We start from the raw sequence: 27561 nt of genomic DNA on the forward strand, positions 1-27561 counted from the left end.
CTTCCCACCCACCTTCTCTCCTCCGTTTGTTTCCTAGAGTTCAGCGTATCTTATGGTTTGCCTCCCTCTCTATTTTCATCTTATTTTATTTTTCCTTCCCTTCCCATCTGTTCATCTGTTTTGTTTCTTAAGTTCCACATATGGCTAAAATCATATGGTATTTGTCTTTCTCTGAGTGACTTCTTTCACTTAGCATAATGCCTTCTAGTTCCATCCACGTCATTGCAAATGACAAGATTTCATTCTTTTTGATTCCACTGTGTGTGTGTGTGTGTGTGTGTGTGTGTGTGTGTGTGTACACACACCACCTCTTCTTTATCCATTCATCTATCGATGGACATCTGGGCTCTTTCCATATTTTGGCTCTTGTGGACGTTGCTGCTATAAACATTGGGGTGCAGGTCCCCTTTGGATCACTGTGTTTGTATCCTTTGGGTAAATCCCTAGTAGTGCAGTTGCTGGGTCGTAGGGTAGCTCTATTTTTAACTTGAGGAACCTCCATACTGCTTTCCAGAGTATCTGCACCAGCTTGCATTCCCACCAACAGTTTAGGAGGGTTCCCCTTTCTCCACATCCTCTCCAACATCTTTTGTTTCCTGTCTTGTTAATTTTAGCCATTCTGACTGGCATGAGGGGGTATCTCATTGTGGTTTTGATTTGTATTTCCCTGATGCCAAGTGATACTGAGCATTTTTTCATGTGTTTGTTGGCCATTTGTATGTCTTCTTTGGAGAAATGTCTATTCATGTCTTCTGCCCATTTCTTGACTGGATTTTTTTGGTTTTTGGGTGTTGAGTTTGGTAAGTTTTTTATAGATCTTGGATACTAACCCTTTATCTGATATGTCATTTGCAAATATCTTCTCCCATTCTGTTGGTTGTCTTTCGGTTTTGTCGACTGTTTCCTTTGCTGTGCAAAAGCTTTTTATCTTGATGAAGTTCCAGTGGTTCATTTTTGCTTTTGTTTACCTTGCTTTGGAGACATGTCTAGCCAGAAGTTGCTGCAGCCGAGGTCAAAGGTTGCTGCCTGTGTTCTCCTCTTGGATTTTGATGGATTCCCATTTCACATTTAGGTCTTTCACCCATTTTGAGCTTATGTTTGTATATGGTGTAAGAAAGTGGTCCAGATTCATTCTTCCACATGTGGTTGTCCAATTTTCCCAACACCATTTGTTGAAGAGACTGGCTTTTTTTCCACTGGATATTCTTTCCTGCTTTGTCGAAGATTATTTGACCATAGAGTGGAGGGTCCATTTCTGGGCTATTTTGTTCTGTTGATGTATGTGTCTGTTTTTGTGCCATTACCATACTGTCTTGATGATTACAGCTTTGTAATACAGCTTGAGTGTCCAACTTTTGATTTCAGTTCAGGTCATGATCTCAGCTTCCTGGGGTCAAGCCCTGCATCAGGCTCCACGGTCAGTGGGGAGTCTGCTTGAGGATTCTCTGTCTCCCTCTGCCCCTCCCCCCATCATGCTCACTCTCTCTCTCTCCCCCTCTAGAATAAATAAATAAATCTAAAAAAAAAAAATTCCCTCTGCCCCTCCCCCCTTCTTTCTCTCTCCCCTGCCAAAAAAGATAAAAATGAACTGCTTCTCCTCCATTGAACTATAAGTAAGTCCATGATTAGAAGTAAAATAGTCACCAGCAAGGGCTGGTCTTCAGTGGTGAGGAACACAGCACAGAAGTGTGTCCTCTAGTACCCTCTACACTTTTAAGTGCATGTTCTTTTTTTCAGAGTCTGAACAACACTGACCTGTTTCCTGAACACTTCCTTGTTCCAGCTTCTGTGTCATTTCCTGCCTGACAAAATGTTCTGGCAAAAAAGGAAATTCATAACTAGGCTTTCCTTTCCTGTGGCTTTCTGATTCCGAAGCGTTGTCGTGCCTGAGAGCTTCAAGGCTCAGAGTGGGCTGGGTTCTGAGAACGTGACTTAACGGTGTGTGGGAGTCAGGTTTCCTCTGGCGCTATTACTCGGTGGCCATGCTCATCCTGCAGAACACCTTGTTTTGAGACTTGTGTCTCTCACGAAGGTGATGACTGAGACCATTGTGTGGTGACACCTTTGCACAGATTGTGGCAGTGGTTCATCTGTAACATGCTTGAGAATCACCTGGGGACCACGGTGGTGTGCAAATTGTGGTTCCCTCACTCTGGGGGGACACCTATGTACAAGAGCACAGCTAACGGGATTCCAAGTGGAGGAACTGCTAAGACCATCCATCCAGCCTCCTCCAATTTTATGGATGAGGAATGCGAGCCTTAGGGAGCTTCAGAGACCATGGCAACGTTCAGTATAATGAACCAGCATGGCAGTTGTGTGCTGAGCCATGAATCAGACATGCACAGAACTGTGATTGGGAAATTAAATCTGATCTCATAGGCCTGGTGTGGGCAAAATGCCTAGAATGGATGACAGTGGATTCATAGTGGAGCTTCTTGATCGGGGAAAAATGGCACCCCTTTTATAGATACTCCCAGTGCAGCTGTGGCGGTTGCAGGGAGCGGGGGGTGGGGGGGGAGGGTGCATCGCACAGAGGTGTAACCCTTCAGTTCTTTCAGATGCAGAAGCAAATATTTATTAAAAAGATACGATTTGTGAAAACAGAAATGGACAGGTCACCATAGAGAAACATTTAAATTATTTATTTTAAAAAAGAGAGAGGAAAGAATAAGTCATATGAGAATCCTCTGATAGACAAAGTTGAAAAGAAATTTCCGTTTTGGGGAGAGGCTACAGATAAGTACATATTTTTCCAGCAGGAACCAGAAGACTCAGAAAATAGAATAAATAAATAAATAAATAAACATAGCCGTGCAGTTTCAATCCTATAAAGAGAAGAACCAGCAAGCCTGGGAGACCTCAACTGATGCCCATCTCCAAATCAGACCTTTAACAGCTGTGTGTTGTTACACAGGAAAAGGCTGAGATTTTCCTCCCCACCCCAAACACATTTAAAAGGTGGAAGAGATAGTTCAGTGATTGTAACTAAAGCTTGCAAAAGAGAACTGATTTAATGTTTACAAACTATATTTTCTTGAAACCTAAAATACGGCCGTTAAAACTTTAAAAGGAGTTTGGGTGGTGGATTAATAATTTAAAGAGGCATGTTAGCCAGATGATCTAGAATTCCTCTGTTTCCCATTCAGCAATCCTTTTATGGGGCTGTTTCTCTCAAACTATCATAGAAGTCTATTGCTTCCACAAAAACAAAATATTTTAGTCATTTGAAGATGATACCACTATTGAGGGACTCTCTTGATGCTGCTTTCTTCAAAATATGTAAGTTTTTATTTAAATTCCGGTCAGTTAACACATGGTGTGATATCAGCTTCAGGTATAGAATATGGTGATTCCACACTCCTTCATCCCCATCACCTCAAAGTATTTTAAATATTTTCTATGATAACTAAATGGTGAGGTTTTTTTTTTTTTTCTCATAACTATTAAGTATGCTTAGTATAAATCCTCAACACAAAGGGCAAGGTGACAAAGTTTGCTGTATGTTTCACATTTGAAATTGAGTATCCCTGTTTTGTTTAAGCTGTAGATTAAAGATTGCCATCCCTGAACTCAGTTAAATATTTTCACCTCTTTTTTTTTTAAGATTTTATTTATTTATTTGAGAGAGAGAGAGAGCATGAACAGGGGGAGGGGCAGAGGGAGAGGGAGAAGCAGACTCCCTGCTGAGCAGGGACCCCAGTGTCAGGCCCCAAGATCACAGCTTGAGCCAAAGACAGATGCTTAACCGACTGAGCCACCCAGGCGCCCATATATTTCCACTTCCACTAACCACAATGCCCGTGTATGCTGGGTATAACAGAAGAAAATAAATTTAACTCCAGAGATAGCTGCCGTAATTCTGGGCAATAACAAGTAGCTCTTAGAAAGGAAAAAGAGAGTCTTAGGGAAGAAATGAACTTCGTGTCTTAGTTTAATACAGCAGCTGGCCAGTTTAGATCCTTAAAAGCTTTGGAAATCACCAATATATGCCATCAAAGCATCACAATAAAAAATTAAATTAATTCAGATAAACAGGTAATCCATGAGGGCCACTAACGTACTAGATGTGTAGTTTCTGTGCTATGAGTCTTAACCACAGAATTCAAAATTAAAGCCCCACTCAGAATGTGCACTGAAATAATCATATGTGGCTCTGCATTTTTTTTTGTTGTTATCATAGGCAGAATTGCCTAGTGCCAATTGTGTTCGCCTTTGGTAAAATCCTGAGCCCTTCATGTCAAGAGGTAGCTGGCTGCCTTCTGACATTTTATGATCGCAAAATGGAATCCTACCCCCACGAATGATAATCTGTCATTTCCACCTGCTTTTTGTCCCTTAAAAACCACACAGACTTCATTGTTCCAAATGAGATAACCAGATGTGGTTGTTTCTAAATTTCCTGCATTAAACTGAGGTTAAAACATGGATTTCTGCTATTTTGTAACCCCCCCAAAAAAGCCTAAGTGCTTTTCAGCCTGCCAAAAATGTAACATTTCTTGAATGTTTCATTCTCTCATTTTCTGAACATGAATATAATAAACCAGGAAAATTAACTACCATGGGGCTCAACATTTGAGTGGCCATTTGGAAGAAATTTTCTGCCAACAGCATAAGAGATAAAAGAGAAAAAGCAGGCACCACAATTTGCTACAACCCAAAATGTCCTGGATATTTTATGAAGTACAGACGTAAGATTTTCCACTGTGACTGTTTCCTGCTCTACCCTTTTTACTGCCATGGGCTGAGATGGGTACAGAACTCCCTTCAGATCCAGTGCCTGGAAAATGCCTATTCGAAGGCACAAAAGCAATAACTATTCCATAGGGCTGGTGGTGTTTGAGTCTGCTTGCAGCCCTGTAAGTGTGACAAAACGTTCTGAAACAGTTGGGCTTATAATCACTCTGCAAATGAGCGATGCAGTGCTGAGACCAGGAGTGAGCCCTGCCCTGGGGCTGTGGATGCTGGATAGGTGGGGGTCACAGGCAAGGGAGGTGGGCGTTCTGCAGCCCAGAGCAGGGACTTCAGCACTGATGCCCATTGGCCATGGGATCTTAAAGAGATTCGGTCATCCATCCCAGCCTCAGTTTCCCATCCCGTAAAAATAATAATGTCCATAACCCTCATAAGGTTGTTAAGAGTAGAGTTACAGAGAAGAGGGCATTTTGAGCTGGGCTTTCAAAAGTTCATATAATTTAAATAAGCAGAGATGATCTTCCCATGTAGCAGGAACAGAGAGCAAAGGTGTCCTGATGGGAATGCCTGGTCCCGTCTGGGGATAATCTAAGCCACTCGGTCTGACAGAGCTGTGGGTCCAGTTCCAATATGTGGGGTTTTCCCCATACCAACAAGCAATTCTCCAGCATCCAGTTGGGGAATTCAATCAATTCAACCCAATTCCAATACTGTCTACCTAGAGGTAGTGCAGATCCCACAAGAGTTTGAGCTCAGGGGCGCCTGGGTGGCTCAGTCGTTAAACGTCTGCCTTCGGCTCAGGTCATGATCCCAGGGTCCTGGGATCAAGTCCCACACAGGACTCCCTGCTCGGCAGGAAGCCTGCTTCTCCAACCCTCCCACTCCCCCTGCTTGTGTTCCTGCTCTGGCTATCTCTCTCTCTGTCAAATAAATAAATAAAATCTTTAAAAAAAAAAACAAACGAGTATGAGCTCAGTCCTATAAGACTCCCACCGCCCTGCCCCCAACAGCCCATTGCAAGTCCAGGTGTTACCTGTGCTTCTGATGACCAGCTATAAATCAGAAGTTCCATCCACCTCCTCCTCAGGTTCTATTAATTGTAGAACAGAGTGAAACATTTTACTTACTAGATTACTGATTTATTATAAACAGATATAACTCAGCAACATCCAAGTGGGAAAGTCTGTAGGAAAGGACTGGGAGCTTTCAACATGTTCCCACAGCGCCATGTGTTCACCAACCTCAGAGCTCCCAGAACCCTGTCCTTTTTGGTTTTTACAGAGGCTTCATTCCATAAACTCCGTTGATTAAATCGTTGGCCATTGGCGATTGAGCTCCGTCTCCAGCCCCTCTCCCCTCCCAGAGGGTGGGACTGAAAGTTCTAACCCTCTGATCACATGACTAGTCCCTCTGGTGACCAGCCCCCATCCTTGGGTGATCTGTAGGCTTTTCAAAAGTTGCTTCATAACATAATTAAAAGATGCCTTTATTCCTCTCATCACTTACGAAATTTCAAGGGTTTTAGGAGCTCTGTGCCCACGAAGACCAAATATAGATTTCTTATTATAAATCACTGTATCGCAGGTGTATAGGGCAAAGGGCTTGAGCCTCAAAGCTACAAAGATGAGGTGGGCCCAGATCACAGAGGGCCTTTAATCTCTGGCAAAGCAGTGTTTGGGATTAATTCAGTAGGGAATGGGGAGTTACTGGAATGAGGCAGAGCCATTCCTCAGTATCACAAAAAGATATGGGGAACAGAGCAGGGACAACAATAGACTTCACAGTTATCAAGGCAGAAAGTAATGATGATTCAAGGGAGGAAGATTGTAGAAAGACGGAGTGAGAAATGAGTTAAGAGAATCCAGAAATGGAATTTTAAAAGGAGTTGTCGGGGGCGCCTGGGTGGCTCAGTCATTAAGTGGCTGCCTTCGGCTCAGGTCATGGTCCCAGGGTCCTGGGATCGAGCCCCGCATCAGGCTCTCTGCTGGGTGGGAAGCCTGCTTCTCCCTCTCCCACTCCCTCTGCTTGCGTTCCCTCTCTCACTGTGTTTCTGTCAAGTAAATAAATTTTGTTAAAAAAAATCTTTAAAAAAAAATCGAATTGTCAGTAATGTATGGGACACAAAGAAATAGAGCTACAGATGGTTATGGAGGTTTCAGACCTGTGGCTGGGATCGTAGCTCTTCCATGATTACAACAGGGGAAGGCAGGAGGGAGAGCAAGGGGGCCTTGAGCTCAGTTTCGTACATACTAAGTTCATGGGAGATGTAAGCTAATAGGCCCAGCAAACTTAGACAAATATAGAACCTAGAGTGAGAGGAAGAAATGAACGCTGGGGAAAGACATTTCCGGTTCATCCTTAGAACTTCAAGAGGGGTTGGATTTCCAAATGAAAAATTGCAGAAAAAGATGGATGGAGATACAAAAAGGAAATGTAGGGATGAAGAGATTAGAAGAAAGGAGCGAGAGGAGTTCCTTGGAGAAGTCACAGGGAACCAGCATGGTCCTGAGGTTGCAAGACAAAGAGAAAGAGTTTCCAGAGGGTAAGTGGCAGTAAATGCCACAAAGATACCAACGTGCCTCCAGGTGGGGCCAAGAGCAGAGCATGCTGGTGAAGGTTATTCCCTCTCAGATGAACGTGTGAGCGCCAATAATTATTCCAGAAGATCATCTCTTTAGTATTGTAAGTGCTCAACAGTCAGAAGCATAAGATTTATATAAAAGAAATGCCCATTTAATTTATTAAAGCAGACATTGGCTAAGTTATTAGCCATTACCCGTGACTCTAAGACATGAAAAAGTTGGAATAAATCTAATGGGCCCCTTTCATCTGCATGGGAAAGGTCATTACAAGCATCAAATATTGAATTTTAGAATGGTGCTGCAGCAAATAGCTATATATTATAACTCAAATTAGACTTCAGAAGGACTGATTGTCTTGGGATTTCATCATTTAAAATGGTATCTCGCAATAAAACTGACTCCATAGAAGGATATTAATCTCACGCTTTAATGCTCTTCTATCAAATTGTTTTAATTGACCTGTTGGAGCAGAATTTTTTCAGGTAAAAATTTTTTTTTCAATTTAAAAGGGAATGTGAAGGATGATAGGAAAATATTACAAATCAAATTTAAATCCTGATTTTATTTTCTTCGTTTTCTGCAGCAATAATACTAACCAGTGATTGGTTTGAAATACATAATACTGTAAACTCTTGACAGAGGTGTGATTGGGAGATGAGATATTCTGGTTAATATCATTTTTAATAGCACACATGCTATCTGTGCGTGTCTAATTTTAAAAAATAGATTCCACAGAAAAACCTGGTGACCTGTGGTGGCATTATAGGAGATTCACAAATCTTGTGATAACCCCGTATTTAAAGCAATGATTCCAATCGGTACAAGGTTATATTCCCAGCTCTCTTTTCCAGTAAAAATGCATTGCAATAATGTATAATGTAGGAATCTTCACGAGTCTACAAGAACTTAGAGATCAGTCGATTATGTTCCATAAAGTTGGTTTTGTTTAGTCTGTTTTTTAAAAAAGGATGTAACTGAGGGACGCCTGGGTGGCTTAGTCATTGAGCATCTGCCTTTGGCTCAGGTCATGATCCTGGGGTCCTGGGATTGAACCCTATGTCAGGCTCCCTTGCTCCGCGGGGAGCCTGCTTCTCCCTCTCCTGCTCCCCTCTGCTTGTGTGCTCGCTCGCTCGCTCTCTCTCTGTCAAATAAATAAATAATCTTTAAAAAGGGGGTGTTGGTAACAGATAGCATTTTTTGAAGAGAAGTGGCAGCGGGAAGAGGCAGGAAATTTGGCTCTAGAAGGCAAGACAGATGCTGGGAGGCAGGGAGGTCTCGCCCCCGGCGGAGCAGGCTGGAGCAGAACCTCATGTGCACGGGGCCACCGCTGTGAGGGCGAGGGGATTGCCTCTCTGTTGCCGCAGAGCGTAGATCATGCAGCACCTAGGGGGCTTCTGGGGAAGGCAGATTTGTTCACAGCAAAACAATGAGAACTGTTCCAGAACGGAGCAGGCTGCCACCCAGTTACGCTTCTCTTGTCCTTACACGTGTTCAAGGACAGACAAGGGACTCGCTGGACTACATCCTCCAGCATGAAAGTAGCTGTCCCTTGCACGCTGCCACCACATCCCGGCACACAGGTCAGCAGAGCACGCTGCTGATTCCCCTGTGATCCCAGGATACCGGAGCCTGTGTCCGAGGAGGAAGGGGAGATTTCGCTCTTGAGGTCCTCCACCGTGGTCAGAAGTGGTACCGCCGTTGGAAGCCGCAGCCTAGGTGGGCGCCATTCTCCCTGGGCTCACATCCTGCCTTGGGCACTTGCTGTGGTTTTACATAAGTGCCTCAGCTGCCACGGGCCTCAGTTTTCACAGCTGTCAGATGGAGCTGACGGTGGTACCCACCTCATGGCTGTGCGTGAGGTCGTGCATGCACAGAGCAGTTCAGGTCGCATCTGGCTGACAGGAAGTGGTAGCCACTGCGGCAGTCATGCGTGTTGCTGTGACCCACCATACACATGGCTCTGTTCTGTTTAGATGAGCTGCTTCAGAAAGAGCAGAACTACTCAGATGACGTCTTGGCCAACATGATCAGTGAACCAAGAATCAGTTACGGAAACGATGCCCTCATGCCATCTTTGACAGAAACGAAAACCACCGTGGAGCTTCTTCCCGTGAATGGGGAGTTCGGCCTGGACGATCTCCAGCCCTGGCATCCTTTTGGGGTGGACTCGGTGCCGGCCAATACAGAAAATGAAGGTAAGAGGCCCCGGTGAGAACAAGAACATTCCGGTCTATATGTATGTACATCTTTCTGATATTCTTGAGTGGTGACTTTTTATATGCATTGGAAAAAAAAATACTCTCTCACCAAGAGGTATTTCGTTGCTTCTGGGGAAAAAAAAAAAAAAAAAAAACAATATTCAGTGTGTGTTTATGAGGCAGTGGCCAGTCTAGGCCCACCTTCAAAGCAAACAGGGAATGAAATTACATCAGTTTTTCTCCCCATGGGGAGAAGTTTTCGTGGGGCTTGCAGGAACGGAGATTTGAAAAGCACCAAAATGGTCTTTGCTGGTTATTTATTCTAGTGCATTAAATTTCAGATTGCACTGAATGTTACAGGCAGAGATAAAGAACCACCTACAAATAAAATGTAATTTTGCTGAAGATGTAAGCAACTGTGTGTTTAGAAAGTTCAATTTAAGGCAGCTCTCAGAGTTCAGAAGCGAATCAATCTACGTGTTTTTTCCTATGGCAGCTCAGAGAGGATTTTCTCTGTCAATAAATTTGCACAGTGGATGATTTCTTTCACAGGGGTTTCTTAGCAGAAACTTCTAAATAGTGTCTCTTAATGAGAGAACATGTTTTAGTTCTCTTTATTCCATAAACATTTTTACATATTCAGAAGTATACAATTTCAAACACAGGAGCACCTTGATTTCTCAACACTGATAGCACTTTTTTTAAGAACACCAGATTTTACCCGTGAGTGTCTTTGTGAAAGTGGCAAGTTCGGATAGTGGTAATAATTGTAATATGACTATTTAAAGATACCTCAAAATGCAGTCAGTATATACCTCAGACTGAATTTGAGCTCAGTATCAGACCTTAAGTGTACTACAGAAGTTTTTCTCAAGAACCATTACAGAAAATCTTTCTGTGGACAATTTCCTTGTGAGTAATCACCCCAGATTTGTTGCATTAATTTGAAAAAGTACACCTTATGGTAGTAATACCAGCTACGAACAACAGTATCATTTATAACATAAAAATAATTAACACTTCACCATTTATAAAAATAATTCTTACATAGAGGAAAAAATTTAAAGACTTCTAAAAATTGAAGAACTTGTTACGAGGGTAACTTCCTTATTAAATTTATTAATATTAGAGTACTGACTGCACCATTTTTTTAATAGGTGGATACATTTTGGTCTTTTATGGTTACTAACGAAAATCCTTTGTGGAAAATGTCCAGTCTCATTTGTAAATTGAACGCACACTAGATCTCCTCTTTTCCTTTAACAGGAAAAATTATTTGGTATAAAGGGCTCAATGTGCTGCTAAAGGAGCTGTTTAATTCAGGGAGAAGTAGGTCCCACATCGGACTGAAGTCTGACAAACTTCCTTTGGTAGAAAATTACAACCCTTAATGCCCTTTATACCAAATAATGTTAAATGTCATTTATGTCCAACTCTTAGCTTTTTATGAAAAAGAGAATTTAAATATATAGATTAGACTGTTCTTTGTTAAAAATTACCCCTGCCTTTGAGAATTTATTCAGCTGCAGTGATCCTAAAATTATAATTTACAAAGAACTTCCTGTCACTTTCTCGTAATCAGAGACCTTTTCACATCTTTCAAATACGTAGTTTCTATAAGTAAAATGTTCCCATTTAATATTTTCCACTACTTGTTGATTTTGGAAAAGCAGGATAAAACCTGTTTCGGAGCCTACCTAAATTTTAATGATCACACACACACACACAAATAATAAAACCTAGAAATTGTAATTTATTTATGGTAAAGTTTATGGAAAGATTTAGAAAGCCAAAGTAAGCTACATTAGCAGAGTCAAAATTAATTTATAGAAATTACTGTGTATGTTTGATGTAACACTTGGTATTTCTCTTAAATGTTTTGAATCCTATACAAATGTGGGCTATACAGAGTTTTTGGAAGAACAACAACAATGAAAACACTCAGCCCTGTTTATGTTAGCTTCTTCACATTTAATGAATACAGTGAAATGCGATGATCTTGGTGCCACATAGCACCAAGAATAGCAAAATTGTGTATATTCTTCTAGAAGGTGTTGCACTTCCTGAATTTCAGATTTTCTCTTTACTTTCTCACTCTTATTGAGAGCTTAACTACTTAATATGAATACCGCATTTCCTTGGTATCTTTAAGGAGGTAAATTTAACTTTGCATTTATGATATTTGTAGTATAAATAATACCAACAGTTAAATAAATCTTCCTTTATGTGCTCCAGGCATTTCATCTTGATTTCATATGTATATCTGAATATATGTGGTCTCCAGTAAAAAGTAGATGTATTCTACTAAACGTTTGGCTTATATTAAAATTTTTAAATAGTAGCCAAACTGACCCACTCTGTTTAGGGAAAAGAAATGCAAGGATATTGGTTGTTCTTTTTAAGGAGAAATAGAGGGAGGAACTATTTTACCAAACCTGCTTCCTAAAATCCAAACTTGGATGCCACTGTCAACACATCCACCGTTTTCCTGGTCTTCTACCCCTTGACAATCCTCCCAAATCAAATAAGAAAGAAGTCTCGGTCCAAGTTAGGAGGCAAGCAGTGATTCTCCCCCCAACACTTGCCGGATAACCCAAAGAAGGAACTTTGGGTTCACTACTGGGTTTCTCCAAAGTGATCAGTTTTTGGAAGGCTAAGCACAATAGATTTTAGAGGTACCCCAGAACAGCAATGGACTTTAAACACCTCCACTCAGGAGTAGACTCTGAGAGTGGCCTGTTCGCCATGGGTCCTAGGAGCCTGCACTTGTGCGCATAGACACCCCCCCCCCGGGCCCTTGGGTGCTGCCAAGATGCCCACTCGGGCAAAGTCCTTGATTGAGTGCCTCTGGATCCTTGACCAGGACCCAGCTGCTCACATTGCCCAAGCCTCATCAGAAGAGCTGATACTCTTGTTAAAGACCTGTCATTGATAAAGCAAAATCTTACATGAAAGTATTACAAGGCAAGAATCTCAGAGGATCTCAGAGCTTGAGTTCTGGTTCTCACTGTTATCAGACCCAACACTCCTTTTATAACATTTTGAAAAGCCTCCTTAACAGGGAATCTTAAAATAAAACGGACTGACAGTGTTTCAGGGGAAAAATCAATATAATGGATGTAATTTATAATAAGTGTTTCAACGCATGAGTATTCAGGCTTGACTGCTAGTGGAAAGAGTGACGTGATCAGGTGTTTGTCCTGTATGGATGTGACAGATATAAATGTAGACTGACACAAGGGCTGATTCCACGATTCAGGTTCTGTGAGCAACAGTGGATGATTTCCTGACATAGTGAACAACTCTTGGGAAGGCTCTAACGTAAACAGTCTTCCCTCATTGTACCTGGTGATGAGCTCTTAGCGTGTCCAGGTTACAGTAAGAACTATGCAAAAAATGCTTTGTGTTTATATATTCACCTGAGTTACACTGTAGACTCACATAATCATAGATAAACAAATGTCCAGTAGGAAGTTAGGAAGTCATAGAGGATGCAGAGCTATTTTTATGTGTGTGGGATTGCCCTGTGCACGGCATCTAGCATCCTCGGTCCCCATCCCCTGGAAGCCAGTGCTATCCTCCCTTGCCCTGTATTCATGGTAACAACCAAGAACACCTTCACATCCCCACCATCCCACAGAACAGTAGCTACCCCACAGTCCTGAATGGTGTGGATCATCAGAGTTTCAATTCCAGCTCTGCTGGGTGTGGTGAGCAAGTTAGAGAGTCTCTGTGGCTATTTCCTGGTCTGTAAAACAAAGGTGACAATAATTCTTAATTCAGAGATAAGGTATGAGCGTTAAGTGAGATGGCAGGCAAAGTATCTACAACACAGTAAATATTTAGGGTAGTTTTTTTTTTCTTTTCTTTCCTTTATTTTCCTCCCTCCCTCCCTCCCTCCCTCCTTCCTTCCTTCCTTCGTTCCTTTTGTTCGTTCGTTCGTTCATTTGTTCCTTCTATAGAATCAGGATCTTACTACCAGCGACTCCCAGGGAGAATCACCCTATAGTCCAAACAGTATATCCTTAAAAATTAACGACTATAACAAGCCATATAATGACCCAGTCCTAAAATCTCCCCCTTTCTGCCCTCCTCCCCTTCTTCCCTCTCCCCAGGGCCTTGTTCCTCGTGAATGTCTCAGACACATGCTCACACACTGAGCCACTGAAAATACCTAAAATTCTCAAAGGATTTCCTTTCATTGTTCAGGCAGTCCTTATCATTCATAGCTTCAGACGCTTACCAACAATTTGTTGCTTTTTCTTAAGACCAGTCAGTCGAGTCCAGACAGAGGATCAGGCACCCAGGCCTTCTTTTAATTTATATTGAAAAACTAAGCATATCACAGTTTTCCGATATTTTAGGCTCTTTGACCAGCTACGGTTTGCCTTGAGGGATTTTTTTGTGGTTTTATTCATATCCACGAAACTTAACTGGGTAACTTAAAGTGAAGCTGTTATTTATCAAACTGTTGTTCCCGTGGATCATGAAGTTTTCTGGCTAAAGGCATCTGTGTTTGTTTGGCTTGATCCCGATTGGCTGAGCAGGCCAGCCACGGAGCGGCCAACAGTCAGCTTCCTTGCATAGAATACGTACATGAAATACTATAATATTCTCAAAGACCACAACAGGTCTTACAAGACTGTATATTTATAATTGCAAAGTGCACTTGCCCACTGGTATATTTCTAATTAGCCTAATAAAGAAGCAATGACCAAATCTCTTTAAATGCTAAAATTGAGAGGCAGCTGGGTGGCTCAGTCGGTTAAGTGTCCGACTCTTCAGTACAGTCAGGTTGTGACCCCAGGGTCGTGAGATCAAGCCCTGAGTCAGGCTCCATGCTCAGTGGGGAGTCTGCTTGAGATTCTCTCTCCCATTCCCTCTGCCCCCTCCCCCACTCACATACACCCTCTCTCTCTAAAATAAATAAATTTTAAAAATCTTTTAAAAAAAATAAATACATAAATAAGTGCTGGAATTGAAAATAAATAATGTTATTTTCAGGCCTGTTTTCCTGCTGATTCTTCCATTCCCTTTGGCCTGGTGGCAGGCTGTGCTAGGCAGCATTCAGCTTAGAACTGGTCTGTTACAAGCAGCATGAGAACAGACTCAGAAGCCCCAGAATGTGAATCATTCTGTTTCTCTCCTCTCTTAGGGGAAGGTTTGATTCAAAACTATTGAAGGCATGGGAATAACACATTTCTGCCTAAGTTTATCATCCTTTAAGATGACCTCTTTCTTATTTTTAATTTACTAAACAGCTACTGTAAAATGTTTTGAACACTATATTGACGTCACCTTCTAGTTCAACAAGCAATAGTTCGTTTTGGAAAATTAGAAAGTATTTGTGTTGGACTTGGGAAATAATGCACCACTTTGTCTTGTAGATGTATATACGCATTTCTGGCAATGATGTTGTAATTGTCTTTTAAAAAAATTGATAGATGTCCGCTCACTCAACATAGGAGTTACTTTCTGAATATTAATTCATACTGAATCAGCCTCAAACTGTTAAAGCAGGCTAGAGTTTAAGTCAATAAAACTATTAATTGTTTCACCCTCCTAAAAAACAGACCAGGTTTTATTACTGTTTTCAAACAATACATGCACATGGGGAAGAAAAGGCAGAGAAGTTTCTAGAAACAATCTCCTCACACAGAAATAACTAATGATAGCTTTTTGTGGTAATATCTTTCAGACTTTTTTTTTTTGTCTATACATTTGATGCTTTTTCTGTATTTCTTTAAGGAATTGTGGAATAGTGCTTTATCATTTGTAAGGTTCTTGTGCATATGTGTGCACATTTGAGCCCTGGAAAAACCATGTTTACTTACAACAAAACTAAGGATTGGAAAGAATTTGGCTTGCCCAAGATCACGGAGTAAATCAATGGTGGCTTTAAAGTGGACCCTGTGACCAACTAGCAGCTCTTCAGCCTGTATTTAAACCACAGATTAACTGCTGATTCTCTCATGAGTCAAATACAGTTTCTGATGATTTAGCCATTGAGGAATGGGATCCCCACTTCGAGTTCCTTTTTTGCTCCATGAGTGTGCTTGGGCATGCTGTTCTCTTCAACTGAAGCACCATTGGCGCTCTCATGAGGAAATAATCAAAAAATACAATAATCCCTCCGTTAACTCTGTTTTACGAAGAGTTATTACTGTCACTAAATACTGTTGCAGATGGGGAAAAGGTGAAACACAGAGAATCTATGTCATTCAAATGTGTGAGTTCCAACAGGATGTCTTAACCTATCATAGCAATAAAGTAGTAGAAATTAGTCCTCCTCTCAGCAAGAGTTGTTAGGGAAGATTTAATAAATGCAGTTTCATAGTATTAGAGCATTTCTGAAACAGGTTTTAAAATTGTTTTGTTTCTCACTACAATGAGAAGAGGCTATTTTATGTATGAAGAAACAGCCTCAGAAGTGGCCATTCGCCCAAAGTTGCTTGGGGTGCGAGTGTCATGCCACCACCCTGCATAACAAATGCCCAAACCACGTTGCTCTTTGGATTCATCCAAATGTCTTAGTATTCTCAGAAACCTGATTTTTTTTCATAATTTGAAGGCTTAACATCCTGCTGTTCTCTTCTCCCTCACTGTTCTGCCAACATGTGACATTCAGGATCGATTGGGTTTGTAACCCCACCTGGGGATGCCAAGCTGTGTGCCTCAGTAAGCTGGATGGTCTTCCTGAAACTGCTCATCCAGAAGCCAGCCCATCGAGCACACCTTACTTCCCCTGGACATCTTGGCTCACCTTTCCTTACCTTCTTGCCTTATATTTCCCAGGCCTTACCCAAAGGGCTTTTCCCCCTCCCTCGGCTTCATTTGCCCCTTGTCCGTTTATGAATCCTTAAAGCTCTGTTTCTCTCCCTTGCCCGTTTCTTCAAAGACCAGTCTAAATTCAAGTTAATATTTTCTGAGATTCAGAAGCACTTTGGAAATGCCAGCTAATGGTAAGCAATGGTGGGCACCATGGTGCCACATGCAAGGCTTCCTTTGGGGCCAGCCCAGAATTCTCACAAAGGGACAATTGTGGAAGTTGAGAAATACGAAAGGAAGTACTCACATTTCACACATGACAACTGTATGTCATCTATTAAAATAATAACCAGCCTTTAAAATTAGAGAGAGACTGACTCTCTGGTTTACTTCTTTTACCCTCACAATGGGAGCAAATTTGGTGCACTAAATGGCAGATTATGTGGTGAGACTTTCCTCTTCCGATAAATTCATATTTGCATTTCCCCTGGGGATTTAATGGAGTCCTTTTGTAGTTAATTAACTGTAAAATAAGATCGGACAGTTGTAAAAGGAGGTATCTTCAAGATTTTCCACCAGGCTGGGTATATTATATTTTATTTCTAATCAAAAGCCAAGAAACCATCCCTAAACTCAATGAGAGGTAATTCCACACTCCCCATCCCCTCTTCTTTGATGTTGCTGCATATCCTGGTGAGTGCTTTTATTAGAAAACCCTAAGGAGTAGGGTTGGCCCATCGGTTGCGATAAGCCTTTTGAAGTGGTCCCCCTCCCATTCCCTGATACTTGGGATTAACTCACTGTGGTTCTTTTCCACCTGTTCCTTTTTTATAACTTATGTATTTCTCATGCTTTTCCCTGCTCTGTGTTCAGGAGCCACAACTCACCATCTTGATTTGTCTTGTTTGCTTTCCGTGTATCTTGCTTCCTGTGCCCAGTTGAGCCTGTTGACGCCCGCCCTGCTGCCGACCGAGGACTGACCACCCGACCAGGTATACCCGGTTCCCTTCTACCTCTCAGCACCTTGCGCTTGAGCTCGAGCACCCGCCCTCCCCGCTCTTCGCTATTAGCCTGTCTCAACTGCAAATACTAAGGGAGAGGATTTGAAATGACCTTGGAAACCAGACTTCTCAAAAATTCCCTTTGCTTTTCCTTACACTTTATTTTCCAATTTCCTATTGAAGTAATCTGTTTTTCTTTCTGAGCTTTCCTTTTCAAACAATAAAAGAGCCCTTCCAACTTATGGGATTTTTTTTTTTTTTTTAAGTGGAGAAGAGTATATAGACCTCTCTGTCCTCAAAAATGGAAAACCACCACACAGATGCGCACTCTGTCTAGTGACAATGGGGTTTCCGCTTTGAATATCTCATCCTTCCTTTCTTGTTTGGTGTGCAGACGGGTCCTCTTCTGACTGAATTGGGCTCAAACTTCAATCGGTTTCTCATGTAGATGTGACTTCCTAAAAATAGCAGAACAGGACTACCTCTAGAGCCTAGAAATATTTACATTTTCTTTTTCGTGGGTTGTATGGACTTAACTCTCCACGAGTAACTAAAATGACAGAAAGGATGTATGTGCATAGTTTTGTATACAAGTCTTTTCTTTTTGTTACCATTTAAAATTCCCATTAACACTGAAAAATAGACACTTTTTTTTTTACAGTTTCCCCAGCATTAAGAAGAAATACACTTTGACCCTTTGCTCTGTATTCAGCTTATATCTCAAGCTGTTTTAAAAATCAATGCCACACCACAACAGAAGCACACACAAGCCTGGTTTTTTACTTTATGCACAACTCTGCCCAACGAACAGTACCCATTGTTTTCCATGAATCGAAGAAAGTAGTTACTGAGTTGATATGGCTGTGTATTCTAGAGAGATTTAACTCCACGAACAATGGATACCTTCCTGTGTTTATCTTCTTCCTTATCCCCGTAATGACCCCGTGCAATAGTCAAGGGCCAGGGAATTCACCTTGTTGGAAGATGTTAACACATGGAGGTCCCTGGTTCGGGTTCAGTTGGTGGCAGGCCAAGAACAGACCCGGCCCCTTGCACTGCCAGTGCCGGCTAAGGTCACTTCTGTCCCCAACCACAGCCAAAGATGAGAACTCTGAATCTGCCTTGTGGCATCTTCATGCCTCTGTGTGGCTGTCCACAGGGCGTCAGGGAGAGTGGAGTGACCCGTTTTGATGGCTGTTCTCGCTGATTTTATGAATCTCTGCCTTTAGGGCTTTTCAGAGGAACTTAAGTGATAGTAAGTCAGACACAGTTTGGGCTCTCCTAATGTTTTCCTTATTGCCATTGTCACACAAGTGAATTTTAAGGAGTCAGCCCATTGACATCCGCATCCTGCTCAGCTCGTGGTGGAGCTCAGGGCTGAGGGTCAGTTCCATTCTAACGAGCTGAGACCAGTGAGTGGGTGGATGGTCATTTGCCTTGGGCCTTTTTTTATGGCACTGTCTATTTTATATTTAAGGAAGAGATGCTTTTCATCTACAAGAATAAAAAGTGAATTAGAAACACTCTTTCAACCAATTTTGTAAAGTTCCTCCATTGGGCCCTCTAGGCCAGTGTGTTCTAATTGAAATCTGGGGGAGGGGAGGTTGATACCACCAAAGTTGGTTCCCCCCCCCTTTTAAAAAAATCTAACATGAAAAGAACTTCCATGCATTTCCCCAAAACAATCTGTTTTAAGGGAAGAGCTAGAAAGCAGTTAGAGGTGTTTTGTCAGGGGAAAAAGCCATCTGAAGCCTTTATTATAACAATAACAATGTTTCCGTAACAGGAATACTTCATTTTGGTATTTCCCAAAGATCAGGGCATTAAATGCTGTGGTGCGTGGAAAGAAGTGAAATGATAAGGTCCCTGTTCTCAGGAGCTTAAAGTATAATAAGAGGAACACACTTGGCCTATTTAAAAGAGGAGATGGAATTAAAAAGGCAGGGGAATACAGACCCACATAAGGTATAAACCAGGGCGTCTGTAATGTAAGCAGATGGGGCACTCGCCGAGGGTGTGTTAACCTCGGCACATGCTGTAGGTCAGCTTCGGGAAAGCTTTCGAAAGATTAGAGTCTCATCCATTGGCAAAGAAGAGGGGAAGGATTCAAAGATGAGAGTATGGCCTAGGCTCAGCCTTCTTTCTTGTACTGTGTGAGGCGAGGACTTCCCCAATGAAAGAAGGGCCATGTGGTAAGAAAGAATGATCAGATCCAAAGTGAGGAAGAGTCTAGTTTACGAATAGCTCTATTGCTGGATAGGTAGCGAGACCTCACTCTGTCTTTCTGTGCTTACAGTCTGTCTCCTGAGCATTTGGACCAATTCCCTGCTATGTTCATAGCATTAGGTTGGGTTCTTCCAACATCACACTTTAGGAGACTGCATGCTTGAGTTCAGCGTGCCAAATTATATCTTTAGACTTTCCAAACTTAGAGAACCTTCCCGGGATTGTCATAGCATGTCATTCAGTTGATGGCATCATTGAGTAATTGCTGTTGTCACTCTGACACAAAGAAAGGGTTTGTGTATAATCATGACTGAGGAAGATGACTTCTCTTTGTCTTTCAAATCTGAAAAGCCAGGACACATCACTTTTAGAATGTAGTGTCAGCTAGGGAAAGCATGTTATCAGTGGTGATTTCTGGGCATAGTGGCCATTACAGCTACTCCCCTGGCTTACTTCCAGGGAAAAATGGGCTCTGAAGGTCAAGTAACACCATTTGACCAAAATAAAGAAGGAAAATACATTAGCAAGCTCTTCACAGGGAGCGGAAAGCTACCCTTTCCGCTATAATTTATTACCACCCTTCTCCAGGCCTCATAAAGGAGAGACCAAGTCCTTGACCTCCAAGCCATGTGAAAGGTATCATGAGGGACATGCCTCCTTCCCCCCTCAAGTGAACAACATATTCTGCTCATTTACCATGACACAGAGACCTGGAGTCACACCAGGGCTTAGAAAACACACCTGATGAGCCTATAAGCAAAAGGTCCCCGTGATGTATTTAAATCTACACATCACATTTCACATTTCATCACATGCTATGTGAGCTTATTGCCGATGATGTTTCCCTATGTGCAAGCTTACTAATTTTTCTTCCCTTTTAGTGAGATTTGCTTAATGTATAGAAAATCTTTTCTCTAAGTGATTGCACATGCTATACAAAAATGAACTAGAAAGATCTCTTTGTCCTGAGAGTCTCGCAGACTATTAAGCTATAATTAACTATCTGTTGTTCTGACTTGTTATGCGAATTTGAATTTTGGTTTGAGTACCAAAAGTATTTTCACTCTCCTTTCAGAAATAATGTGGGCTGTTACAGTTTTGAGCAGAGAGCTCCTGTTTTTTCAAATTGTTGGTCCCACAAATCTAAAAGAAAAGACTATTGAAGAGACTTTTCTTTAGGTCTCAGAAATATAATTTTAACTGTTGCATTGCTAGATCCTGATGACAGCAAAAGGGTGATCTGTAAAGAAATCACTGTGGTTATAACCCCGTGTCAGATTTAAAAGGGCCCGTAGGAAGATAAAAAATACATAGCCAATGAGAAATTAACAGAGCATTGTATCACAGTCCGATAAACACAATGTCAGGAAGATTAGAGGTCAGAATGAGTTGAAAATCATGAGAAAATGCAGACAATTTCAAAGCAAGAAAATAAAAAAAGAATAGCCCCACAGCTCTTGGGAGATAGGGTCAGGGGTTGAGAGACAGTCAGTGAGGGACGGTAAAAGATGAGAGAGGAAGGGAAACTGTCCCACTTTATGTCTATATTAGAGAGAGTGATCTTCTGAAAGAAGGCAATTAAATCCCAAGGTAGATCAAGATGAAAAAAGAAAACACTAGCTCCTTGTTCTAGTTTCCTCTTGCTTATGCCACAAACAATTCCGTAACTTAGCAGCTTAAAACAACAAGCATTTAGTTACTTATAATTACTGTAATGATCAGGATTTCAGGCATGGATTAGCTGGGTGCTCCTGGCTCCGAGACTCCCAGAAGGTTGCAGTCCAGACACCCTCTAGAGCCGCAACCACCCGAAGTTGAAGCTTGACTCTGGTGGGCCTGTTCACTCACATGGCTGTTGGCAGAACACCGCCATACCTCATCGCGGGAACCTTCTTGTAGGGCTGCTTGAGTGTCCTTGTGACATGTGGCTGGCTTTCCCAGACCAAGTGATCCGAGAAGGAGAACAAGAAGGAAACTGCAGTGCCTTTTTTGACCTAGACTCAGAACTCATGATCGCTTTCTCTGTTGTCTGTTCGTTGGAAGCAAGACACTCCATCCAGTCCACACTCGAGAGAAGGGAATTCAGACCCACCTCTGGGAAGGAGGAGTAATTAGCAGATTTGTGGCTGTGCTCTAAATCTACGACGCCTCTCTCCCACGCCCAAGTCCATGTGACCCAGACAGATTGTAGGATAGGAGACCTGGAGGGTGAAATGGTAGAACCACTCTCCACGATCTCTGTGGACCCCTGGAAGGCCAGAGAGCTGGGAAGATAGCGGACCGTCTACAGGCCAACTGTAGACTGACGTTGATGTCGGCTCTGTTTTCAGATGAATTATTAAATGGAAGCTTTGTGAACGTTTGGACAAGGAGTCAGGGATCTGTCACAACCCGCAGGGGTGCCCGTGGTCTCGTCAAACTGTCCTCCGTTTCATTTTGTGTGAGGTTGGCACACGGCTATGTTGTGGACATTGTGCTTTTCGGTTTCAGCAAGGTGTGTGACAAGTTTCACGGCACCTAGTGGACAAGACTGTAAGAGTGACTAGACAAAAAGCAAGAAATGAGGTACTGTGGGAGCTGAAGGACCTGGTAACGTGTAGCCTGAGCAAGAGCCGTCAGGAACACAGTGCCTCTCCTCGGGTGTCTGGTCTGCTCAAGGCTATAAGGTAGAAGGGAGGTTTCGAGCTTGCTCTGCGTTGAACAGGCTCCACGCGTAGATGCCTTAGGGGAACTGATCTGGGCTTGATGTAAGGAAGCCTGTCATTCTTGTAGGCAGAGCTATCCGAAATGGAGGCAAACTGATAGATTTTTCTCCATTCACTCAGGAGCTGAGGGTTTGCCCCTTGGGTGAGAATACTGCAGAGGACGTGATTTTAAAAGCCTTTTGCATCCTAAAATTATAACTTTGGATATTTATATGCCACAACATGGAAACCGATACTTCTATTTTGTGCTTTCATTTTTTTGTTTTAAAAATGACTTTGCATTTTGTTTTGTAGCTTCACATTGTTACTTGAAAAATGAAATTTATTACAACGATTAGTGTAAGACTCATGTAGCAATTTATAGAGAAGAGTTAGTAAGTTATAAATTCTGTTAGTCCCACTGAAACATTTTCTAAAATTATGTACTGCAAATCTTTATTCAGCAGACAAAGCAATTATATTCTGTATCTATGACTAAATCACCAAACTAAATAAATAATATGATTTTTACAATGCTTCACTGCATAGATACGCGAACATAATTTATTTGTAATTGGAACAAAGCCCTAAAGTAGCAGTTTGATTCCACCAGGTAATTAATGCTCATTTTTATTTATTTTTTTTAAAGATTTTATTTATTTATTTGAGAGAGAGAGAATGAGAGATAGAGAGCCCGAGAGGGAAGAGGGTCAGAAGGAGAAGCAGACTCCCTGCTGAGCAAGGAGCCCGATGTGGGACTCGATCCTGGGACTCCAGGATCATGACCTGAGCCGAAGGCAGTCGTTTAACCAACTGAGCCACCCACGCGCCCTAATGCTCATTTTTAAAGACTTCTATTTTTTTTTCTGAAAGAATGAGAACGCATGGAAAAAGACATAGAATCAGCCAAACAATAAGCCCCTGAAACAGACTAGTATATTCTGGGAATGCATCCTTGCCAACCTCCCAGCTAGCATTTAACTTCTGGTTTTCCCCATTAAAAAAAAAAAAAAAAAAAAAAAAAAATTATAACGTGTGTTTAAAGGCAGTAGAAGCTTTAACTTCAGATTTCTTTAATCTTTAATTTCCTTTTGTTTGAAATAGGTAGTGGTTAAGGGTGTAAATACAGGGTGTCAGTTTTCTTGAAGAAAGTCATTAATCTGTTTCCTCTCACTCCAGACCTAGAAAGAAGGTTCTGGTAGCCTTTGTGTTACAGCGTTTGTGTTTACAGAGAAAATGAATTGAGTGTCGTGTGTCATTTAATTATGGTGTGATGCTTATGGATTATTGCAGGTTCAGGCTTGACAAACATCAAGACAGAAGAGATCTCTGAGGTGAAGATGGATGCCGAGTTCCGACATGACTCAGGATACGAGGTTCATCATCAAAAATTGGTACGTAAAATAATTTACCTCTTCCTGCCACCCAGTTTGTCTCGCCAGATGACCTGTTCATACTTGTTCATGCTGTGCCAGAAAGCCAGTGAAGGAAAAGATAAAAAGAATGAAGCAGTTGCCTATAGGGTCATCATGGACACATAAAGAGAAGAAAAAGAGGGTCTTTATATAGTAGTTCTTCGTGTCTAGAAGGCCGCTAAGCCCACTCAGGGCTTAGAGTGGAATTAATGTATATCACAATATCCGCTCTAATTCATTTCCCCTCTGTTTTCTAGGAAGACGGGTTTATAAGAGGTGGATTTGAAGTTGGCGTGTGTTAACTGTCTCCTTGTGCCTCTTCGTCTCTCCCTCTGCCCTTCCTTCCCGTCCCTTCCCCAGCGCCCACGTTTTAAGTTCTGCAGGGGTAGGATCTCTGGGTTTCTACCAAGGTGGGTGGGGGCGGGAGGTGAGCAGGACCCCATGATGTTCCAAGCAGTGTTGCTCACTGAAAGATTTGGGCAAGGAAGATGGCAGCTTCCTTTTTGGACAAAATCTCCTCCCACCCACTGTTATTTCCCCCAAATGTTAGACTCAGAGTAAATCAAAGAGCACCCATCCTCTTTGCAGGCAGCTCCCGTAATTACATAAAATCTTTTACCAGAAGCTTCGGATAAATCAAATCCTGCATTATGTTAGGGTTTCTTTCATCTTATCACTATGCATAGTAAGGGGGTTAAATTAATAAAGAAGACAATTTTATTGCACATTCAGTAGTCAACCAAAAAAATGGTAATAAAATTCTCCTAGCAATAATAAGTACTCGCTCTCAGGCATTTACAGTGCACATGGGGGGGGGGAGGGGGGCGCGGGCACATGCGTGCTCTTTTTCAAGGGAGAGAATATCTTTCTAATATTCATAAATATAAATCCAAGTAGTAAATTCCAGAAGAAACGCCAGTGAAGTATTGCATATGCCTCTTTTCACTCTCAGTAATTGGAGCAAATCCAAAACTGGCTTGTGATTCAGATTTGCATTTCAACTCCCATAATCTTTTTTGTACAAGAACATTTCGGGTTTTTTTGAAGCATGATTTTCACTGTGGCAGGTTAATCCCATCTCAATTATTATGAAATTAGGGGCAGTCTGGATCTGGCTGATGCCGAAGAGGTCAAAAAATTCTGGGGGAGCCGCTGAAGAGTCGGGGGCTGGTGGGGCACGGAGCTGAAGATTAATGTGCGGATTTGCATTTTTCTGGAGTCCGTGTCATACAAGCCCCTCTCCACAATTACGCTAAGTCCTGTGATGCCACTGTGACTAATGGTAGCGGCAGCAATTAGGAGAATCAGCTCCCTCTACTGAGCTCGTTGATAAGATAATGTACTATAATTAGTGCAATGAATATTACAAAATTACAGTATTTTCTTAAAGGCATAGGAAGATGTCCAGACTTGCATTATTCCTGATTACCTCACATTTTTATCATTAATTAATGATTTGCTTTGTATAAATATTGTTGAATATTTAGCTCAAAATGTTGAGCTAGCATATTTATTGAGAAAGGGGAATAATTATGAATGGTTCCTCGTTTTGCTGCAGATATACCCTGAGTAAGATGCTTAGAAATCGGCTCTATCTGCCGTATTTTATATTGCCTTTTCAGATCCCTGGGATGTTTGTTACTGTGGAAAATCGGTCATCTTCCTGTGTTGAGATCAGACCGAGAGAATTCTTTAGGGAGCTGTTTTCATTAATTTCTATAATAACTGTGGTATATACTTAGTAGTAGTTGGGCCAGGTGATGTGGCAGAAGATCACCTCCTTACATAATAGGATTATAAAAGGTGCCACATGCTTTTATAATTCCAGTTAGGTAGATAAAGTGGAGAAATAGTGAGTTGCTTTCATAAACAACATGAAGGAATGCTGAATGCTGTGCAGCGAAGTTATCAGACTGAATAAATATCTCTGATGGTGTTTTCCAAAATTCATTGATGTCCAATACAAACAAACAGCAAGAATAAAACAACAGGTTGAGTGGGGTTTCTGGAGAAAACAGTAAGCAATCAGGAGTTCTGTTGACCATTAAAATTCTTATCTCATCGCCTGCTACTGCCCTTTGAAAAAACTCTTTTAAGCATTACGCTTCTCTGAGGTTCAATACCGTCCTACTGAATGATTGCGGCTAAAAGTCGGTAACAAGTGTCTGTTTTCTTCGGATGAACTCCTTTGTCTCAGATGCCTTATTCCTATGTAGTAATGTCCCTCTAAGGAAATTAGGACATCTGTGGGTTTGAAAAAGCACCTAAGGCAGACTGGTCATGCATCAGGTCTCCCAGACGACCTCTTTTCAAAATCACGATCCATGCCTTTCTTTCCAGCCTTTGGTAGATCCCCACCCCACCTCTCACCAGATGTCCCACCTGTCGGAGGGTTTCAGGTTCCTCTTGGCTACTGTTTTGCCTTCCTAAGGCCATGGGGGCAGGGGGTTGAAAGTTGTAGCTAGAATGTGTGATTTTTTTTTTTTTTCCAAGTATGCACCAAATAATGGAAATAATGGAGTGGTCACCAACTCAAACTTACAGCATAAGGTAGACACTGAAACTCTTCACATACCTTTTCCAGCGATCTCCTGCAATTGCAATCCTTTTTCTTGTCTTGTTTTCAAGGTGTTCTTTGCAGAAGATGTAGGTTCAAACAAAGGTGCCATCATTGGACTCATGGTGGGTGGAGTTGTCATAGCAACAGTGATCGTCATCACCTTGGTGATGCTGAAGAAGAAACAGTACACGTCCATTCATCACGGTGTGGTGGAGGTAGGTAAATGTGGCTGCGTGTTTGCAAGCAGGAGTTAAAGAAAGACTAGCAGGAGATTTTGCTTGGCATTAAAACTAAGAATCATCCAAGTGTCTTCTTTAAAAAAAAAAAAAAAAAAATCTAGATTCCTGCATGGTGCTCAAGTTTGGCAGCTGTTTTCTTGTGTTGGTTTTCATCGTTCTGACTTAGAAATACTGTGATCAAGGCATTGGGTTGTACGCTGCTCCCTCAGCTTCTTAGAATTTGTACTGAAGTGTCAAATACTACTAGTGATGATGCCTGGCTTAAAGATACTGTGATTAGCCTCGAACATTTAAAAGAAAAGAAAAAAACTACCAAGTTAGAAATGGAAAGGAAGGCGTAGAAGTCTGCTTCAAAAAAAAAAAAAAAAAACCTAAAAAAACCTAAACTCATTTATTCCCTAATTTTTTTTGTCTTAAAGAGCCTGACTTATAAGTAAAACCAGGTACCAGCAATTAATACTAATTTTCAGGAAAGAGTCTTACCTTTAAAGTTTCACAGAAAATTACATGATACCAAACAGCTGAGAGAGTTTACAAGGTTGTTCCAGATGTTCAGCCTGTTGCCCTTCACTTCTACCTGAAGTATCTTCATTTCTGGGGTTCGTGCGGTCACACTGGAGGTGGAGAGAAGATTCACCACGTGACATCACAATTACTGCGTGATGACACTTCAGGATTTTGTCCCCACAGGCCAACATATGACTACCATGAGTGTGTAAAGCACAGAAGTTGTGGGTTACCCCAACAAAATAGAGTAGCTACAAGACTGGAATATGACTTCTTAAACCCATGATACAAAATACTGAAATAGAAAATTTACGGATAAGTTCTTACGCATTTTTTTTTAAGATTTTATTTTTAGGTAATCTCTATACCCATCGTGGGGCTTGAATTTACAATCCCAAGATCAAGAGTGGCATGCTCCGCTGACTGAGCCAGCCAGGTGCATTCAAAATGCAGTTCTGATGTTGGGCCATGGAGGGCCGAGGGAGGTAATCCTCATAGTATATGTAATTTTCTAGGAAACAGAGAAAGTGAATGAATACATCTTGAGAAGTAGGAGAATTTTTAGAGCTGAAAGAGATCTCAGTAATCAGTCAAATTGATCTTTTCATTCTGTAGATGAGAAGACAGACCCATACAGAAGTGCTCACCCACTGTCCAACGAAATAGGGCCAAGGTCCAAATACAGA

The 27561-nt window shown here is 41.7% G+C and overlaps 1 protein-coding gene across 6 annotated transcripts in view; it reads left to right on the plus strand.

Annotated features, from left to right (window-relative positions):
* Positions 1 to 27561, plus strand: part of APP (amyloid beta precursor protein) — a 262737-nt gene that overhangs the window by 226091 nt on the left and 9085 nt on the right. For 3 of the 6 annotated variants that reach the window (XM_028115529.2, XM_088024143.1, XM_088024148.1), the window contains 4 exons: positions 9251 to 9472; positions 17182 to 17235; positions 23448 to 23548; positions 26198 to 26344. In XM_028115529.2, coding sequence (XP_027971330.1) covers positions 9251 to 9472; positions 17182 to 17235; positions 23448 to 23548; positions 26198 to 26344 — 524 coding nt within the window. The remainder of the gene's footprint in view (positions 1 to 9250; positions 9473 to 17181; positions 17236 to 23447; positions 23549 to 26197; positions 26345 to 27561) is intronic. The other 3 variants (XM_028115501.2, XM_028115510.2, XM_028115519.2) reach the window with 1 other exon arrangement.

This window comes from Eumetopias jubatus, unplaced genomic scaffold (assembly GCF_037043125.1).
Source record: "Eumetopias jubatus isolate StellerSeaLion01/CBP00866 unplaced genomic scaffold, mEumJub1_p1.0 scaffold_1, whole genome shotgun sequence".
Lineage (NCBI taxonomy): Eukaryota > Metazoa > Chordata > Mammalia > Carnivora > Otariidae > Eumetopias > Eumetopias jubatus.